Below are 21,127 nucleotides of genomic sequence, written 5' to 3' on the forward strand. Positions count from 1 at the left end.
ATAAGTATTGATGTTGGTAAAGGTTTAAGTGGGGTAAGGATTGAAGTGGGGCAAGGATTGAAGTGAAGTAAGGATGGATGTGAGGGAAGATGGAAGTGGGGCCAGGATTGATGCGGAAAAAAGGGTTTAATGTGGGTCAAAAGATTAAAGTGGGAAAGATTGCAGTGGGGAAAGGGTCAAAGTAGAAAAAGACTGAAGTGGGGAAAGGTTCGAAGTAGGGAAAAAGATTTAAGTGGGACAAATTTGAAGCAGGGGAAAAATGAAGTAGGTAAACCATGAAGTGAGTGAATTTTCAAGTGGGCCGGTTTCGAAGTGGGTCGATTTTGACGTGGGTGGATTCCGAAATTGAAACTTATGGAGCTGGAGAATTTTGACGGCGGAAACTTGTCAAGTTGGAAAATTTTGATGGGGACTTTAAGTTGTCAAGTATAGAATTCAACTTCATTTTCAACTTTGATGTGCAGAATTTTCGTAGCTGGGGAGTTTTGGAGTTGGAGAATTCCGAAAGTGGAACATTTAATATAATCGTCAACATATGGGTATGAATGCCGATCAGTAATCAGGGGGCACGAGGGAGACACGCGATTAAAATTCAGAGGTTGAGATGTTTCCCAATTGATTGCCGTAATGATTCGATTTGTGAATGCTCTCCACGCAAGAAGGATTCCATCTACATCTCCCTACATGGACTTGTGTCAACTTTTGACAGACAAAAAATCGCTGACAAATCTTCTGCAGACAAAAAAAGTTGTCTTTCGAAGATTTTCCAATATCATCTCTGGAAGATTTTATGGAAAAAAAGTTGTCTTCCGAAGATCTTCCAACATTGTCTCTGGAAGATTTTCGGGAAAAGAAGTTGTCTTCCGAAGATCTTCCAACATTATCTCTGGAAGATTTTCGGGAAAGAAGTTGTCTTCCGAAGATCTTCCAACATTTTCTCCGAAAGATTTCATAGACAAAAAAGTCGTCTCCTGAAGATCTTCCAACAATCTCTCTAGAAGATTCTGTCTCCCAAAGAATCTTTTTGGGTCACCAAAAAGATCTTCGAGATAATCTTCCGAAGATTCTTCCAAAGACATTCCGAAGATCTTCCAGACACGAAAATTTTTCTACCCGGGATATAAGTTCACGAAAAATTTATTTGTGTTCGATACTTTATTCTATTTCAGAGTGCAAATTGGTCAACTGGCATTATCTTCTGCATTCTTCTTGGATTTGAATGCCGGTTCTCGATCTATGCGACAATATCTGCCCCCCCCCCCTTTCGGAACGGAAGAAATCATGAACATTTAAAATGTAGTGCAAATTTTTGAATAACGAGAGGACGAGAATTCTGCAAATTACTTGAATTTTCAATCGAAACATGACTATTTACAAGGGGTGAGTGGGGGAAAATGGAACAATGACTTCTTTTACATTGGTTTTTACGTTTGTCGATCGCGCTGCGGGTTGTTGCGGCTTAGTTTTTGTTAGCTAGATAACCAGCGGCTCAAAACCCCCAAATAACCATTATATCCGTTTTACCCTAGTGTTCCGCTTTGCCCCACCCTCCCCTACCAAATTACTGATGATTGAAAATCCAGTGAGAATGTTACGTGAATAAAGTTCCCAAAGAGTGTACCGACAATTTCAACCAAAAATTTATTAAAATTAAGACTGATTCGGAGATGTCTACTACATAATACTTCGAGGCGCTTCTTTCAATTATCCGAATTCTCGGAAATATAGAAACAAGCAGAGAATTTGTTAGAAAATCGTAAAATTTTCTAGATTTGTAGAAGTCTAACAGATGGTGCTGGTCATTATGAGTCATCTCCGTGAATCATCTCCAACATGGAAGTAAAGACGTGTCCACGTCAAATATAAGGTAGTTTGGCACTGTGGATTAATCATTGCATCCATCACGTAGGTTAGGTATAGATTTTTACCTCTTCGAAAGGCAAGTGAAAAATTTTCATTTTCATGTTGTCGAAATCAAATATTGACGATTGTGGTTTTTGTAAAAGTAAGAAAAAAATTATTTTCTCTCGTATACCCTTTCGGGTTTTTACGATTTCTTCCCTTCCCACCCCCCAACCCCCTGTACCACATTCGCCGCAGGACGAGGGAAAACCTCACTTGAGGGCAAAACCTGCCCAGGTACAGTCGTCCCTTTAACGAGACTCCCGCTCGACAGTGAACCTGTGAGATTACAGTGTTACAAATTTTGGCTCCCCAGCCGGGTATCGAATCCGGATTGCTCACGTGCTAATCCCATACCCTAACAGCCACGGCCGTCGGTTTATAAAAGTAAATTACATGACTTTTCAATGTCGTAATCCAACATTTGAATATTTAAGGTACTTCCGCAGGATCTATTGATGTGAAAAATTTCGCAATATGCTAGAGAACCCAAATTTAGATCACATGTTATTGGGTACGTTGAAAGACGATCCCCAAAATTTTTAAGATTTTGACCACCCCATTTTTGAGATATGCATCGTCAAAAATTGAAATGATCGTATTTTTTAATTGTCGACAATGCATATCTCAAAAACTGGCTGGTCAAGATCCTTGAAATTTTGGTGATCGTCTTTCAACGTATCCAATAAAATATGATCCAAATCTGGGCTCTAGTATATTGCAAAATTTTTCACATCCATAGATACTGCGGAAGTACACCAAGATGTTGGCTACCATAGGGTCAAAAGTCTCACTCGTAAATGCTACGTCACTCCGGATATTTCTATTTCTGTATAAAGTCCAGAAATTTTTGTCTCTACTTGTTGGATGCTGATAAGAAGTCATAGGTTTCGTGAAGTTCCAACCTCGACCTTCTCGTCATGAGGAGATCATTAATGTCACCACTTTTTTTAGAAAATAGATTTTAAAAAAGATGATAGAGATCACACTGGGCTTTATGAGGAGTACTGTCATCCGGCGACTCACATGTAATGAGAAACTGTGCGGACCGGAGGCCGCCTCGGCTGGCCAAGATCTTGAGCAGAGGTCTAAACTCTCAGGAGTCTCAAATATAGCACATTTTAATTCTCATGGACCTCACAGATATGGCTGAATCGGTCATCCGCTCGCAAGCGAATCGTATGCGACCCATAGTGCGCTTATGAATCACATACAACTCGGTTGTAAACGAACGAATGATCCAGCCTCAAGAGTTGGAAAATTTTGGAAGTGGGTCAATTTCAAAGTTGTAAAATTTTGAAGTGAGTCAATTTTGAAATTGTAAAATCTTGGAGTTGTAAAATATTGAAATTGTAAAATGTTGAAATTGTAAAATCTTGAAGTTGATTTAGGAGCTGTGAAATTTTGAAGTGGATCAATCTTGGAATGGGTCAATTTTCAAGTTGAAAAATTTCAAAGCAGGCAAAATTTCGGAGCATGGAAAATTTGGGAGTTGGTCAATTTTAAAGTGGGTCAACTTTAAAAGTTGGAGTTTTGATGTAGGTCAAGTTTGAAGTTGAAGCATTTTGAAGTGGGTCAAGTTTGAAATTGTGGCATTTCAAAGTGGGTCAGCTTTAAAGTTGAGTCATTCTGAAGTGGGTCAGTTTTGAAGTCAATCGACGTTCAAGTTGAATCATTCTGAAGTTGGTCAATCCTGAATCAGTAAAATTTTGGAGTGAATCAACTTCAAAGTTGAAGAATTTTGAAGTGGGTCAACTTTAAAGTTGGAAAAGTTTGAAGTCAACTTTGAATTTGGAAAAAATTTGAGTGAGTTACCTTTGAAGCAGTAAAATTCCTAAGTGGGTCAACCTTGAAGTTGAAAATTTTTCATATTAAAATTTTTCAAAGTGAGTCAACTTTGAAGTTTGAAATTTTTTGAAATGAATCAACTTTGAAGTTGTAGAATTTTGGAATGGGTCAACTTTAAAGTTGTAGAATTTTTGAGTGGGTCAGCTTTGAAGGTGAAAAGTTGACCCACTTCAATATTGAAGTGGGCCAACATTGAAGTAAAAGCATTTCGAAATTGACGAATTTGGAAGTGGGCCAATTTTCAAGCTGAGGGAATTTCGAAGTGGGTCAATTTTGAAGTTGGGAGAATTTCGCAGTGGGTCAACTTTGAAATAGAAAATTCTTCAAGTGACCAATTTGGAAGTTGAAAAATTTCAAAGTGGGTCAACCTTGGAGTTGAAAATTTTTCAAGTTGAACATTTTTGGAGTTAGCCAATTTTGAAGTTGGGATAATTTTGAAATTGGGACACTGAAGTTGGGACATGTTTAAATGAGAGGGTCTGGAAGCTGGAGAGCTTCAATGTGAAGAAGTTTCGTAGTTGGGGAGTTTTGGAGTTGGAGAATTACGAAAGTGGGAAATTTAATATAATTGCCAGGATATGGATATGGATGAGGATCAATAATAAAGTGGCAAGAGGGGGATACGAGGTTCAAACGTAGGGGATAAAATGTTTCCCAATCCATTGCCACAATGATTCAATCTGCGAATGCTCTCCACGCAAGAAGGATTCCACCCCCTCCATGTTCGACTCGTTGCCTTCCTGAACATCTCCCTACATCGACTCGTCAACTTTTGACGGGAAAAAATTCGCTGAAAAATTTTCTGCAGACAAAAAAAGTTGTCTTCCGAAGATTTTCCAACATTGTCTCTGGAAGATTTCATGGAAAAAAAGTTTTTTTCCGAAGATCCTCCAACACTGTTTCTGGAAGATTTTCGGGAAAAGAAGTTGTCTTCCGAAGATCTTCCAACATTTTCTCCGGAAGATTTCATAGAAAAAAAAGTCGTCTCCTGAGGATCTTCCAACAATCTCTTTGGAAGATTCTGTCTCCCGCAGAATCTTTTTGGGTCACCAAAAAGATCTTCGAGTTAATCTTCCGAAGATTCTTCCAAAGATATTCGGAAGATCTTCCAAACACGGAAATTTTCCTACCCAGGGGGCCACCAAAAATAAATCGTAGGACAATCAATTAGCTTTGCTCTGGTTCCTCCCATGTCGGATGTTACGCTTTTCGTCCACCCACCCATCGACTCAAAAACTCCCCATTATCATCCCCATGCGTCCAAAATCATTTCTAAAATCGAAAGAGGAAATTCAAAATTGAATTATTTTTTTTTCCATTTTTTTTTCTCTTTTTTCGTGTAAGATGTTACGCTTGTCATCTGTCGACCCACCCATCGAATCAAAAACTCCTCGTTTTCATCCCCACGCGTCCAAAATCATTTCCAAAATCGAAAGAGGAAATTCAAAATTGAATTATTATTTTTTTTCATTTTTTTTTTCTTTTTCCACGTCAGATGTTACGCTTGTCATCTGTCGACCCACCCATCGACTCAAAAACTCCCCATTATCATCCCCACGCGTCCAAAATCATTTCCAAAATCGAAAGAGGAAATTGTAAAAACTAATGATCATTTTTTTTGTTTTTTCATTGATTTTTTTCCATGTTGAATGGTATTCCTATCATCTGTCCACGACCCATCGACTCAGAAACTCCCCATTATCATCCCCACGCGTCCAAAACCATTTCCAAAATCGAAGAGGAAATTCACAATTGAATTATCATTTTTTTCCATTTTTTTTTCTTTTTATCCACGTTAGATGTTACACTTGTCATCTGTCCACTCACCCATCGACTCAAAAACTCCCCATTATCACGCCCACGCGTCCAAAATCATATCCAACAGCGAAAAAGAAAATGAAAATTGGAATTATTATTTTCAATCATCTTTGTTTCCGGTACAAAGGAAGATGGTGTTGTTTTTTATGTGTGGGTAGGTTGGTAATGGATCGGAACAGACACAATGGGAACCATTAAAAAAATCTCAAAATTAACGAAAAAAAAAAAAATTTTCGGTTTTGCAATTACGTGTTTTGGGAATTGATTGGGGGCGCTAGTAGTCTGGCGGGGGTTGTCGTGGATACGGGGCGATACACTACACCAAATTTTTTTGGAATGTTTTGTAAAAATATGAACATTAAATAAAAAAAAATTCGGCCCTGGAATAAGTAGTAACCGTAAAAAAAAAAGAGTCAGACAAAAATGAAAAATGGTCGAATCGAAAAGTCGAAGAGGAACTTTCGATCACAAAAATTATTCCCCAGAATACCCTTTCAGGAAAGCGATCGGTCCTGGGACACCCTGCATATTGAAATTTCCATTAAAATCTATAGAAGATGGGGATCTGTCTAGGGACCCTAATTGTAACTTATTCTCTACACAACACCAGTATGAGTTCCTGTGGTCAAGGAACGCAGTTGCGTCACGTCCCCAAGAACGGGTACGCGCACCTCCTCTTTGGGTACGCAACTGCCATACTATACGCGAGTCAACTTCCCTCTACACTACTCAAATATCTTTACTCATTTTTTTTGCATAGTTTATCCCATCCTAGGGCATTTTAGACCGCCTAAATGGTTTCATGTATTATTCGAATTCCTATTGTTATTGTTTCAAATTTTATAATCAATAGTTGACTGAGAAAATAATTTTTTCATAAATCAGGTGTTGGGATTTTCATCGATCCATTCCTCTAACCTCTCTAAGAGGAGATTGTAGTGGGAAAGTTGGTATCACTGCAACTGACTTCGGATGAGTATAGAAAGTTGGGTTGGCTGACGTCACGCCGATATTCAAGAGTGATTGGTGAATTATACCGGCCGTTTACCAATGCTTGAATACCCGTGACTATAATACTGTCCAAATGGAGTCAAGTGGAACTTTTGTTATGATCTTTAATTCTTGATTTCTCGCTTGATATCCTTGTTTATAAACAAGGATGTTGGGATTTCGACTATGACAAACGTTCCACTATGCCTCAGGTTTCCCCATTATTTAGGAAAAATATGTGTTTATAAGAGCGAGTGTATCACCCAAAAAAATCAGCGTAACATTCTTTCAGGATGAGCGTTACTCTCGAATATAATAATGAATTATATGATCAAAGAAATATCATTACAAAAAGTAGTGAAATCACGAAAAGTGCCAAACACTGAATACATAGAGGTTCTGCATACAACTAAGGAAAATCAACGAACAAATGGAACCTATGAAAATAAATGATAACAAAAAGTAAATAAAAATTCACGATCTTGGTGCGATTTTTTAATCAGTTTGTTAGTGAAAAATTATTTTTGTTTTTGGGAAGATTTCATATGCTGCTCCTATCTTCTATAGGAGTGCGAATGCGGTACAGTGCAAGATCCACAGCCGCATGTAAAGGGTGGTATAGAGTGCCGAATGGGACCCGAGGAAAGGGATTCGAAGGCCGAAAAATTAAAAAAAAATTCATCAAACTATGGGCAAATACTTTCGAAGCTGGTCATCATTAAAGTTTATAGAGGGGTTAAATTTACTATTGGTTAGATAATCTGCGTGGAACTTCTGGACTGACTTGATATTCTTTATCTCTTTGCTGTTTTCCATTATCTCAATTTCCAAGTCATTCAAACGATCATGATCCAAATCATTCATTCAATCCCAAATACAGACACTAATATGAATTTCCGCAACTCAAAGACTGCAACCATCATCACCAACTCTAGACACTAAATCAATACAAAATGCTTACAGTTAAAATCATCGAAGAAGTCATGACCAAAAAGGACCCACATTTACTGAAGGAATACTCTTGGGCCGTCCGATTTCCCCGTGCCTTAAACGTTATCGGTACACTACTAGCGATGGGCATAATCTTCAGTGGTCCCATATATGGAAGTTGGATGACTGCACCTACAATGACTTTGGAGGAAGCGGTGGAGATGAGACGTCAGGAAAGAAAAGCGAGATTTGGTGATGAGGAAGATTAAACTACTGTAAAATATCTCAAATTTACAAAACATTGATATGAATTCAGTTAACAGAGCCAAAGAGCGATTGCGAAAGTACCCACTCCTCTTGGCAGAATGTAGAGTACCTGCCCGAGAGTACGCGAAGTGCGTCTTAGCAAAATCAAATTTGAGTAAAGACGATTGTTTGTCTGAATTCACAAAATTCAAGAACTGTCTGGTACAAGCGGCAGCCAGAAATGAAACAAAATTCTGAAAACGACCATTAAACATTGATCTTGAAGATATCAATTCATCATCAATTTGTTAAACTTATTTTTCATTATTTATAGTAAAAATTTAATTTAGTTCTTAAATCATGGGATTTAACTTTAAAAGTCACTGCACATTAGCATTAATCCTTCGATTAATTCTAGTCGCCTACGCTGACTTGCACGACAAATATTTCAGCGTCCCTTACACCGACGTTGATTACAAAGTTTACACAGATGCTTCGCGTTTTTTATTGAGTGGTAAATCCCCATATGAGCGGCATACTTATCGTTACACTCCGCTATTAGCATTAATTTTGACGCCCAACATATTACTCCATTCGAGCTTCGGAAAAATACTGTTTTCACTAATCGACATAATCATCGCCATTTTAATGAAGCACATATTGATGAGAGGACAATGCAACGATAAAACATCTGGTATTTGCGCATTAGTCTGGCTCTACTGTCCATTAATAATCGTAATATCGACACGAGGCAATGCGGACTCTGTTGCTGTTTTTCTAGTGTTGTTGACGTTGAACTATTTGATCAGTGATAATCCATTTCTTTCGGGAATTATTCACGGTATTTCTGTGCATTTTCGACTGTATCCGATTGCATTCAGTTTGGTGATGTATCTGGGAATATCGGATAATCATTTTTTACCCAATATTCGGCAGATTAAGCTCGTTTCAGGATGTATTCTATCATTGGGTTTATGTACGTTAGTTAGTTATTACTTTTATGGATATGAATTTCTCCATGAGAGTCTCATTTATCATTTAATCAGAAGAGATGCACGACATAATTTCTCTGTATATTTTTATATGCATTATTTATCTATTGAACAACAAGTGTTATTCGATAAGTGGCTGACAATTTTACCGCCAGTGATTCTGTTGATTGCATTGTCTTTTCGATACTCACGCAAAAAAGATTTACCATTTGCTACGCTGACGCAAGCTATGGTGATGGTGACTTATAATTCGGTTATCACATCTCAGTACTTCTTCTGGTATGTGTCTCTACTACCACTTTGTTTACCATATATTAAGATGAGGGTGAGACGATTAATGATATTGTTCATTATCTGGATTGGCAGTCAGGGGCTGTGGCTCCTTGATGCATATGCTCTGGAGTATGGAGGGCTCAATAGTTTCCAGTCGATCTGGATCTCTAGTTTGATATTCTTCGTTGTTAATGTTAAGGTGTTAGTTGAAGTTATTAACAAGTATGACAATACGGAATTGATATGAAAAATGGTGAAAATATCAAGTAATAAAGTAATTGAACATAATGATGATGCTGGACTTTTCAATTAAAATTACATTCCCAAGACGTTTGGAGGAAATTGTATACACTACTGAAAAGGTATTTTGGGTTTGAAGATATTTTCAAAATAAACTTCAATGGAGGTTTGAACTTTTGACATAGCCAAAGGGAAAGAATTCAAAAACTTTTAGTTCATTTCAAAGATTCCTTTCTGCTTTTTTTTTTAGATAAAATTTGGTGGATTTACGTTCTCAGTTTAAAAGAAACAAGCATTTGCGGTGTAACCGCTGCTTATTCAATTTAATATAATTACTGAAATGGGGCTTAAGGGGATTAAGTAAGCAATACAATTAACCCTAGTCTGGTCACCTGACGGGAAAATGCGATTTTAGTCACCTTCGCGGGAGAGTGCCGCCGTGTTATTTAGACTCCAGCGTTACCGAATCCACTCTACGCTTCCCGGGTGCGTTTAGCGAGTTCCCAGCAACGTCGCGCAACAGGCAATTTCATTTGACACGGGAAAAAATTGTTCATCTGTTGGAAATAATTTTTTTTCTCCCAGAATTAAAGGATACAATATTGAAAAAAAAATACTAGAATTTTCCAGATACTTCAATTGACGAATTCAATTTTTCTCAAATTTTTCCGGTCAACCAGTGGATGGCAAGGTGAATAAAACGACGTGTTGCGGCAGTTCCCTCGCATGGTGATCAGTCTAGGGTTAAGGGATAAATTGAACCAAAGGATTATATCTCCTATTCTCAATAATAATACATGATTTCTTAGTAATTGGTCTAATGCCTTTTACTCGAGATCTAGGGGATGGGTAAGCGACTTTTGTACACGCAAAAGGCATTAATAATGGTTTTACTTGACTCTAAGGGGGCTGATGAAACGCAAGTGTAGGCTCACCGTTGGGGGGTAAATGTTTGGAGAACAATGGGGAACCAAGGGAAAACAATGGGAAAATAATGGGCAACAATGTGAAACCAATGGGAAGATGCTGGAGGCATCCAGTACTCACGACCACGTGGGAGAAACTAGTGATGCAGGACGTCTGTGGCGACTCTCTGCTGGATTATTCCTTCACTGGACTCCAGAGCCTTCAGTCCCCTCGACGACTCCTGGATTCCTCTTTTCACGTGACTGGAAGCGACTGAGAATGTTCCAAGTGATTCTCTCAACAGCAATTACTCTTTTCACTGACTTGATGGTATGCGTTAATTCAGCGCGAAACAACACTCGGGGCAGCTGACTAGCGAGTGAGTTCCTTCTCAGATTCACTTTTATTCCTCTATTCGCGTGTCTCCCTCGCCCATTTCCGGGATTATTCGGGGTCACTCTTGGATCTCTGCAGGTCGAAGGTCTAGGGGAGCACTTCAGGGCTGTGTGGTGAACTGTCGTCGAGGGTGATCCAATTCCAGGGGCTATGATGGTGGGTACGGCTACCTGTTGTGCAACTGGATGGGCCGGCTATGCTGATGGTGCTCGGGTGATGTCGTCCCAGCTTCCAAAAGGGGGGGTGGCGGTGTAGGGGGATGAAGGGAATACTGGGGAATTAGGTGACCAACGGTGGCGGGAATCAATTATTTAGGGGGCTCAGTGCATGGGTCAATAATATTAATTTCTGGGCCTCGTCACAGTTCTCCTGGGGGGTAGAGAATACATAGGCTTTTCATACTCTATGTTGATCGTTACTCATCTTTTTCCGAACGGCTCCAGGAGAGGTGAGTCTGGAATGAAGGCTCTATATGCAAGTGAGTTATTTTTATTTTGGTCCCTCGGGTACGGGGCACATCCGTACATCCTCCCATATATCTTATATACCATTGGTTTGATAATAACAAAACGAAAATTATAATTAACAATATTTGTGACAGATCCGTAGGCTCCGTATCAAATCATACAAAACTGATCAAAAAGAAAAAAAAAAGAAAGGAGAAAGGAAACATGTGCAATCAACTTAGAAGGGATAAGGGAGAGAAGAAATGAAATGTGTATGGAGGGGGATTAATCTAGATTAATCTATTAAGAGTACTGCAGTCAGGGCAAGATGCGACATCTACTCCCCACTGGCCGCAGGAGTAACAGCGACTAGTCGGAATTCGGCATTCGCTTGCTCGGTGGCTGCCCTCGCACTTAAATACACCCATTGGAGAGTAGGGGGGAATTGCGCGGGATAGGCTGATTGAGGATATCCAGGGGGTCTGCGAACACGTCTGTGCTCAGGGTCGTCCAAGGGGGTTCGAGGGGTGATGTGCTCGAGGGCAGGTGGGTGAGGGATGTGTAGGGACATCAGTGGGGGGATCGTTGTGACGGGCGGAGAAGTGGTAGGCATCAGGGGTGGAATTTCGAGGGGTTGAGGGATCACTTCGATGTGTCGAGTCTGTTCGGGAGGAGGGGGAGTACTAGTCGAGGTTTTGAGAATGTCCGGTGTCGGGGTCTCCCTGACGGTGAAGGTGACTTACTTTGAGGGGGGTATTGAGATATCGGGGAACTTTTGCTATCTTCTGGGGTATTCTTGGGTATCTTGGACCGTCTCTGGGTATCTTGGGTCTTTCTGAAGGGGGTTTAGGTGATGAGGAGTCAGGCGTTGCGGGATCTGATTGGGAGGGGAATGGAATGGCAGTCCCGGGGGTATACGAGGCGTGTGGGGGCAACTTTCCGGGGTTTTTCTTTCGGATTTAGATCCATACTTTTTGGCTGTACGGGGGGCTCTCCTATGCCTACGACGATCATGCCTAGGCCACGAATCAACTCTTACTCATACGTTTTGGGGAGCTCTCTGAGGTTCCATCGGACTTTTGTTTTGCGGATTGAGGCTAGGGGGTCGAGGAACAAAAAGATTCATCAGTGCAGGGATACGGGATGAAGTCGTGTAATGGGGCGAGGGACCCTCACTTTTCGATACCTGAGGAGTGTAAGCATATGCAGGGTGGAGCATAGCTCCACCCTGCTACAACCCCGCTTTTCTTCAGCGGAAGGGGCTCTGTATCGTAGGACATTTCTAGCGGTCACTCGGCATCGTGGGCATGTGCGAGTAGCTGAGCGTACGTGGTGAATGTGCGACGTTTGATGTCTTTGGCATGCTGGGGGTACATCTGTGAATGCACTATATTCAACTATCTATTAAGGGGAAGGGGAGGGTGAAGGTTTGCGAAGAGTCCATGCATGCAAATTATGTAGTCGCGAACAATCTCATCGGGGGCCTGCGTTCATCGTAAAATGTCCCGCCAAATACTCTCTTCTCGAGCGAGGGGGTAGAAATTGGCTTTGAAAGTTGATACGAATTCGTCGTATGAGAAAATATAGGAGCATTCGGAATGGTACCAGGTACGGGTGTTACCCTTAAATGCCGAGAAAATGGCTCGAAGGGTCTCTTCGTCAGTGAAGTTATTGGCTACGCAACAGTCCTCTACTTCATCAAGAAAATTGTCGGGGTCCTCATATTTGGCCCCTGAGAATGTAATTCCCTCTCGCGTGAAAATGTGACTGACTTTTAATGCTCGACCTGAAGGGTCTGCAAATGAACTGTCCCTAAGAATAATGGCTCTGGTGGTCATCTGGGAGGAATAGGGGTTAATATCTGGGTTATCAGGGAGTCGGTTCTCAGTCGGAACGAGGGAGCTGGTTGACGGGGAATTAGGACTGGCTGCATGAATCCATATTCATGCCGTACCGTATGGACCGTATGGAACAATTGAGGGTCGATCTGGGGATGATTCATTGTGGCATTGCTGGGGAGGGGGCTGAGGAATTACTGGAGGGGTTTCTCGTGAGTGCGGTCCCGGGGAAGTCCGGGAATATTCCTGTGGGAGCTCTGACTGGGCTCGAAATCATAACAATTGCTGAAGGTTGTTGCGAAGTAACTCGAGGAGTGGGGGGGTTCCTTCTCTCGTCAGTACTAGGGGTAGGGTCGTTAGGTATTGATATCCGCGGTCGTAGGTGATGGGGGGTTCTTCAGAAAGGGGGGTTGCCGCCGATTGCCATCGAAAAATAGCCAGGGATTACAGTTACTCCCGATGAAATGAAAGAATATAACCTAAGAGATGACCGCTTGGATTGCAGTAAAAAATACGATTCGACTGACCAATAGGAAAGTTGGATTGATGGTCCAACATACTTTCAATTCCACTAACCGATTTTTAGATGTTCCATATTCCATTCCAAAATAATAATGATTAAGTTGGGTACTACACGGAGAAAATAAAATAGTAAATATTACGATGTCAGAATCCGGACATAGTAAGCACTACCATGGACATGGTAATAGCTACCATGGACATGGTAATGGCTACCATGCAACATCGTAATGGTTACTATGGGGCATGGTAAGTTCCTCAATGGTAAAAGTTACTATGGCCGTAGTAATAATTACTATGTTACACAGTAACATTTACTATTTTACATAGTAAGCTCTACTATATTACATAGTAAACTTTACTATGTTAACATAGTAAATGTTACTATGTGAACATAGTAAATGTTACTATGTTACATAGTAGAGCTTCCTATGTTACGTAAAATATCCTGTAACATAATGAATATTATCTAAGGAAGTAAATACCTTTAAGGAATGAAACATGAGTAGATTATAGTTATAACGTACAATATTTTTAATAAAAGTAGAATTTGTTTGAAAATATTTGTTTTCGAGGGGTGGAATGTTTTTAATTAATGTTTATAACATTAAATAAATCTGTACTATAAAAATTGAAAAACAATTTCTTTATTAAGTACGCTGTTTCACAACAACTGCAAAAGTATTGAATTACAAAGTATTATTTTAACTTAATCCTAATTTCTCCCATGATTATTTTATAATCAATAATTCAAAGAGATATTCATATTTAAATTATTTTAGTACATTAAAGAGCATATGTGCAACAATTTAAACCCACTGTTTTGGAACATATTTATTGCCATTCCCAGAAGTTGCTACGTATGATAAAGAACAAAATTTGATGTCGTGATAGGTCAACGTAGACCATCTCGTCTGATTCATATCAATTTGATATGCTTGAAAATGGTTATCAAAAAAATATTCTTCCAGTTGGTGAGTTACGAGAATAACTAGGTGTTGGTCATCAGATAATACAATTTTTACCAAATGTAATTGAGGCCCGGCCTCTGTAGGCATTATCAAAACGACATCCGTCGTAATGTCATGTCCCATGTATGAAAAATTTCTGATGATTTTTATATTTGAAGGCCTGAAAACATCTGAAATTATCAATTTTTTAAGAATCTTAAGGGGAAACCGTACTGAAATTTCAAAATCAAAGAGACCTTTATTTATTGTACTAATGAATTTATTACTTCAATTTTAATCCAAAAAAAAAGAAAAAATTAGGTTTTAATTTCTTCTATTGAGAGAATCTTCAAAAGTGTCCTCATGACGCGATTCTCAATCAGTTGACTTGAATTTTATTTTACACATTCAGAATATATGCGCAAATATAACAGAATGAGGCTTTTTAAAAATCATTTTTTGGGTTTTTGAATTTTTTTTTCCAAAATTGATACAGGCGAAAAATCTAGAAATTTTTTCAAATTGAAATACATAGTAAATCATTGGAGTATGAATTTTTCAAATTTTTCCATCATTTTCTTCATTATATTTTAAATAACTAGTTCGAAACAGCTGATAAAATTCGTACTCCACTGATTTATCATGTAGGTGAATATTACTAACTTTTCAAATTTTTGGCCTCAACCAATTTTGAGAAAAAAATTTAAAAAATGAAAAAATAGACATTTTTAAAGCTCATTCATATTTGTGTACATATCATGGATGTGTGAACGAAAATTCCAGTCAATCAGTTGATAATTGTTTTATGAGGACACTTTTGCTAATTTTCATCGTCTAACGCCTCTTTCTTCTTCATAAACAGATAAGGGGATAGATGAAGGCATCGCCGATTTCAAAATTTCGGGGCGGTCTCCCCTTAAGAACCATATTTTTGAATTGAAAGAATAACACTCTCAATTAATAAATTATCGTTAATCGTTATACTTATCGTATAATTATCGTGTTTCATTGTTTTTTACATATTCACTAGGATATCGATCAATGTTATCGAAACGGATGAGTTACAAATGAGAAAAAATTATTTCTGATAATAAGTCGTTGAATCTGATAATTTTTCACAACTTTCAATTCTCTTTCTACGTCATTATTATATATATTCAATGAAACCAAACAAATATACTTACCGTAGTTCCAAGAGTGCTTGAGTCTTCTGTCATATTGTCCATGACCGCTTCTGTGCACTGTTCATCGACTACTGAGCACACAGCCTTAAGCGTCATGCGTTTACGCATCGAGAAATAATGGAAAATGTCAACCGTGTATTTTAGGAATACTTTTTATGCTCATAGGACTATTTTCCATTCGCATAGTAAGCATTACCATGTGACATAGTAAGCATTACCATGTGACATAGTAAGCATTACTATGTGACATAGTAAGCATTACTATGTGACATAGTAAGCATTACCATGTGACATAGTAACCATTACCATGTAACACAGTAACCATTATCATGTGACATAGTAACGATTACCATGTGACATGGTCAGTATTACCTTGTGACCATGGTAAGCATTACCATGTGATATGGTAAGCATTACCGTGGGACATAGTAAGGATTACTATGTAGGGTCAGTTGGAAATCCTTTTACTATGTTGCCATAGTAATCTCTACCATGGCCATGGTAATATTTACTATTTAATTCTCTCCATGTAACCAAACCAAAATGATCTGCTCACAAATTGGAGAGAAAGTTCAATCCCTAATCCAAATTAATTTCACACCCGGGGAAAGAATTTTTCACTACCGGATACTTTATCCAACAGTAAATTAACTAAATAAATCGACCAGCGTCAACCCAATTGAAGAGAAAAATGTAAAACAAGTGAATTTTTCAAAAAAGGAAAACATCTCGAATTTTTTAAAAAAGGAAAAAATTACAAAAAAGTACATTTGTCAAAAGGGAGCAACATTCAACCAGGAAAGAATTTGGAAACAGTAGATTCTTCAAGAGAGATAGATTTTTCAACAAAGGAGGGGATGTTCCAAGAAGGGGGATAATTCCAAAAGTGGAAAAAGTTCGAAAACTAAGGTTGCCAAAAATGCAAAAATTTCAGAGAAGTCAGTAATTTAAAAAGTAAATTTCCAAAGAGGGGGAAAAAATCAAGAAATTTCAAAAGTTTCAATTTACAACAGTTCTTGAACTCCGAGGTGAATAGTTGTTGGTCGGGGATAGGGGAGGGGTATCAGGCGGGGGAGCGGGGGAGTCCTAACGATCGGAACAATTTCTCCACGGATGTTCAATCCACGCTCAACAAACGAAAGAAAGGAAATCTCTAACTCCGACGTTGACCAAAATTTATCAAACAAAAACAAAAAAAAGGAATAATAATAATGATAACAAGGAAGAAATACTTCAGCAATTGAATTCAAGATTCATAAGAAAAAACAATAAAATAAAATTTCAATTTGAAAGGGACACCCGGTGGATACGATACCTGGCGGCAATATTAACGCGGGAAAAGGGAAATCACGGGGAGAGGGATACGTCACACCCGGTAGACTAGGTTGGCGACACTTGCGGGGGGAGGGAAAGAATCGAGAGAAATAAATTGTCGAAAAATTCATACCTGAGATAGAGCGACAGAGTCAACACGAAGGGGAGAATGAGAGAATGCGAAACAATGTGGGGGGAGGTGATCTCGGCGCGTGGCACACTGATCGTGTAATGGTGAGCCACAGACAACGGGGAATGGTGTGACGTGGCCAATTTTGAATATTAATACTCTCTGTCTACATTTATTTTTATCAATTTTTCCAAATATCACTCAAAATAGTATCTTTCAAAATATTGAAATATATCGCCTATTTGCGACGAGGCAAAACAAGAAACTGCGATCCCTCGCCTATGTTTATATTAAGTTCCGAATAATGATTGGAGTCTCCTTATGACTCAATACGCTGTAGTGTTACAAAACAGGTCTTCCATTTGTTACGAGGTAAAATCCGGAGATTAATGACCTCGCTCAATTATTATTTGTGGACGTCCGCATGAAAAGGGACCACTTTGGCGCTATTGGACTTATTCATATGGGCGTATTCCTGGTTAAATTTGGAACATTTTGAGAGGTCACACGTCTCGCTAGATGAAAAAACCGCGAAGTTATAGAGCTCCAAAGTTGGAAATGGGAAAAACATAGTTTTGAGAAAAACGAGATCAAAGTTCGAGGTACTATTATTATTAGTTCTACTCGGAAGTTAAACAGGTGATGGTTTGAATACATAAAACATACCTTTGGAAACACAAACCGCCGTGTATTAAGTTTAATTTATCTCTTATTCATGAAATAAAGAAGATCCGACAAAGTGGTCGCTTTTCTCTAAAATTGGATTTTCAATAAATTAATAGGATTTTAAAAGAAAAACATGACTATTTCGAATTATTTGACTAAAGAAAATGTAGACTGCGTTTGAAATCATTTATTGTCCCTTCTTTCAGGAATTATACTGTTTTATTGTCGATGACAACAAAAATAAAACTGTTTTATTGTGGCTGTTATGATTGTTTTCGCCAATTATAGGTATGGTTTTGTACCTTCAAAATTTTCAGTTTTGAGGCTTCTCCCATAGTTTTACTATCATCAAAAAGACCTAAAATTTTCAATTCAATTTTTTTTTCAATTTTATTATGTTTACGATGTCAAATTTCCATTTTTCCAGTTCTTGACGAAATTTTTGATTTCAGCGGAGGTGAATGATTGTTTTTTTAATTGTCAATATGTATTTCCGACTGAAATTTTCTATTCTTCCGATCGAACATGGTTTCAATTAGCTCACCTCATCAAAAATGACTTGAATTGGCAAAAAAAAGTTGAAAATTGCAGATTGGATCCCCTTTCCCCATTCAGATTGCAGACAATTTCCATTTCCTTACTCAAAGTAACAGTTTTTATGGAACATATTAACAAATCCAAGTGGTTCTCACTCCGTTCTATCCAAAAAATAATTTTTTTCAAGTCTTTCTTTTGATTTTTTTTTCTATTTTTCTATTTTTTGTGTCGAAGTTTCAATTTGTATTTACTGGAAATACTGAATTTTCACATTAAAAAAATGGAAGAAATGGAAAATGAAAAGAATTTGCAGAAACCGAACTGAGAAAAGAATATTTTTTGGATAGAACGAAGTGAGATCCCACTTTGATTTTTCAATATGTTTCGTAAAAATAGTCACTTTGCAATCGAGGTGGGGGAAAGGGGTATAATGCGTGATTTTCACTTTTCTTTTGCCAATTTTAAGCCATTTCCGATGGAATGAGCTAATTGAAACCATGCTCCATCGAAAGAACGGACAATTTCCGTTGAAAATACATACTGAAAACTGAAAAAAAATGATAATTTACCTCTGCGGAAATAAAAAATTCACGAGTCACGAGTGTTAAAAATGAAGGTAAAAAATGAGGGTCAAAAGTAAGAGTCACGAGGGTCAAAAATGGCAGCCAGAGCTAGAGGTTAACGCTAAGGGTCACGAGGGTCAAAAATAAGGGCCGAAATGAGGTTCAAAACGCAGGGTCTTTAAGATCAGAAATAAAATTCAAGATCAAGGTTCACCAGGGTCAGTAACGAGAGTCAAAAGTAAGAGTCTCCAGGGTCAGGAATAAGGTTCAGACTTGGGGTCTGAAAAATAGAAGCAAGGACCAAAAAGATTCAAAAATAAGGGCCTGATCTACGTAGGAATAACCATTTGAAAGCAAATTTCTAATTTATTAGCAAAAATGAGCTAGCCAGTTATGAAAAAAAAACAACTGTCCACTTTTGTTATACGAAAACTCACTGAATATATGTGTGATAATATGTTCCCATCCACATGCGGACATAGACAAATAGAGGTCAAAACTAAGGGTCAAACGAAAGATCAGCAATAAAGGTCAAAACCAAGGATCCGAGAGGAAAAAATAGAGCTCAAGAATAAAAGTCATGAAAGTCAAAATGAAGCTGAGAATCTGAAGGTCACGAGGGTCAAAAATAAAAATCTGGGAGTCACGAAGGTCAAAAATAAAAATCTGAGGGTCAGGAGGGTCAAAAATGAAAAAACTGAGGGTCTCGAGTCAGAAATAAAGCTAAAAAACAAGAGTCAAAACTATGAGTCACGAGTGTTAAAAATGAAGACCAAAAATAAAGCTGATAAATAAGGGTCATAAGGGTCAAGAATAAGAGTAAGAAATTAGGGTCAGAAGCAAGGGCCAGAAATAAGGGCCTGATCTGCGTGGGAATATCCATTCGGAAACAAATTTCTAATTCATCAGTAAAAATGAGCCAGCCACCCAGTTATAAAAAAAATTATAATTGTCCACTTGTTATGATAAAAATCACTAAATATATGTGTGATAATGTGTTCCCATCCCAGCGTTGTCAACCTGAACGTAGGCGATTATGGCGCCAACGTAACAAACTTATGGTATTTCAATTCAAATTATGGTATCCACGTTAAAAGTCCCTTTTTCGGAAAATTTGAAATGAAACACACACAATCCTATTTTTTCTCTTCTTTGAACGTTCTATCGAACAAGAGGAATAGCTAGGAGTGGTACTGCCGATGTCTGGAAGGATAAACTAGGTGAGGAATAAATATAATCGAACCTGAACTTCTTAATTATGTTCTTTAGCATTTTTCTTTGGAACATGCGTTTAAATGTCAAGTAATACTTGAGTAAAAACTAATTTGGTTTGAGTAACACTGATAATTCGTCACATTAATAAATCAACAAAAACACATTGTCTTTGGTAACGGTATCTCCCTTCCATTGAAAAATCACATATCTTCGAAAATTGTTCCCTCGTCCTCACTTGCTTCTTACAAAAAAGTGGAAACCTTGAGTTGCTCTCTGGAATGCGGTTGTAACTGCGAGGCTGGAATTGCTTCTTGATGTGCCCAGAGCGACTTCTTTGTCATTCTGGACAACATGTCTTTCGATGCCTTGAACTTGTAACATCCTCCAGAATCACGCATCTCCTGATTGCTGAGAAGAATCCCATTCATCGTGGATGTAATAAGTCGATTCCTTGTTTTGGTTTTAGCCAAATTGACTTTTGAGAAAACTCTTTCACAATCAGCATTAGCGTGTGGGATAGATAGGACGTTCAAGGCAAAATGAGCAACATTCTGAAATATGACAGTTTCATCCAGCTTTAACCGAAGCATTTTACCCCAAAAAACGTCGGTTTCAAGCGTCCCCATTTCCACTTCAAAATCATGGGCCGGCATTCGACGCCACTTATCATCGATCTTCTGGAAATCTTCTCTAGTACAAGAACGTGGAACGAGTGACATGAGAGACACTAAACTGGGCGTTTTCTCTCTGGTGATTGACGAGAGAGCCTGCTGGGGTTTTAGGATGCTTATGCCTTGGAGGAGTGGATCATCAAAATCAAACCGAGCCTTCACCTGAACGCTAGCCTGAACAAGAAAAGCTGGACATCTGTCTCGAAAGTACGTGACACATTTCTCAAACTCTCCTGAATTTTTCTCCGGGTGTCACTCTGGAAGTTTTTTTAAATCTTCTAGCACATCTACTCCCAAGTAAATTTGCGTGATAGGCAAATACTCAGTGTCTTTTTTAGGATCAATATCAGCGAGATCAGTAGACATGACGTATTTTCTATTCATATAGCTTAATAATAAATCCATGAACAGCTCCTTCATGACTGGATACACATCAGTAATGACCACTTTATTTGATTGAAAATATTGGTTAGCCCAAGTAAATTTCGGCAACATCCACTTTAGAAAATAGAAATATAATTTCGTGAAAGGATCACTCAATTCCCTATGAATC

The 21,127-nt window shown here is 38.4% G+C and overlaps 1 protein-coding gene across 1 annotated transcript; it reads left to right on the forward strand.

The window, feature by feature from the left end:
- Positions 1–7,991: 7,991 nt before the first annotated feature.
- Positions 7,992–9,290, forward strand: LOC107044416 (GPI mannosyltransferase 1). Its single transcript, XM_015266285.2, has one exon. It carries the CDS (start codon positions 8,095–8,097, stop codon positions 9,244–9,246), a length of 1,152 nt encoding a protein of 383 aa, XP_015121771.1. The 5' UTR covers positions 7,992–8,094; the 3' UTR covers positions 9,247–9,290.
- The last annotated feature ends 11,837 nt before the right edge of the window (positions 9,291–21,127 follow it).

This window comes from Diachasma alloeum, unplaced genomic scaffold (assembly GCF_001412515.2).
Source record: "Diachasma alloeum isolate Michigan unplaced genomic scaffold, Dall2.0 Dall_scaffold_00730, whole genome shotgun sequence".
Lineage (NCBI taxonomy): Eukaryota > Metazoa > Arthropoda > Insecta > Hymenoptera > Braconidae > Diachasma > Diachasma alloeum.

Coding starts and splice junctions, on each gene's coding strand:
- LOC107044416 (XM_015266285.2), top strand. CDS start 8,095: ATGGGATTTAACTTTAAAAGTCACTGCACATTAGCATTAATCCTTCGA.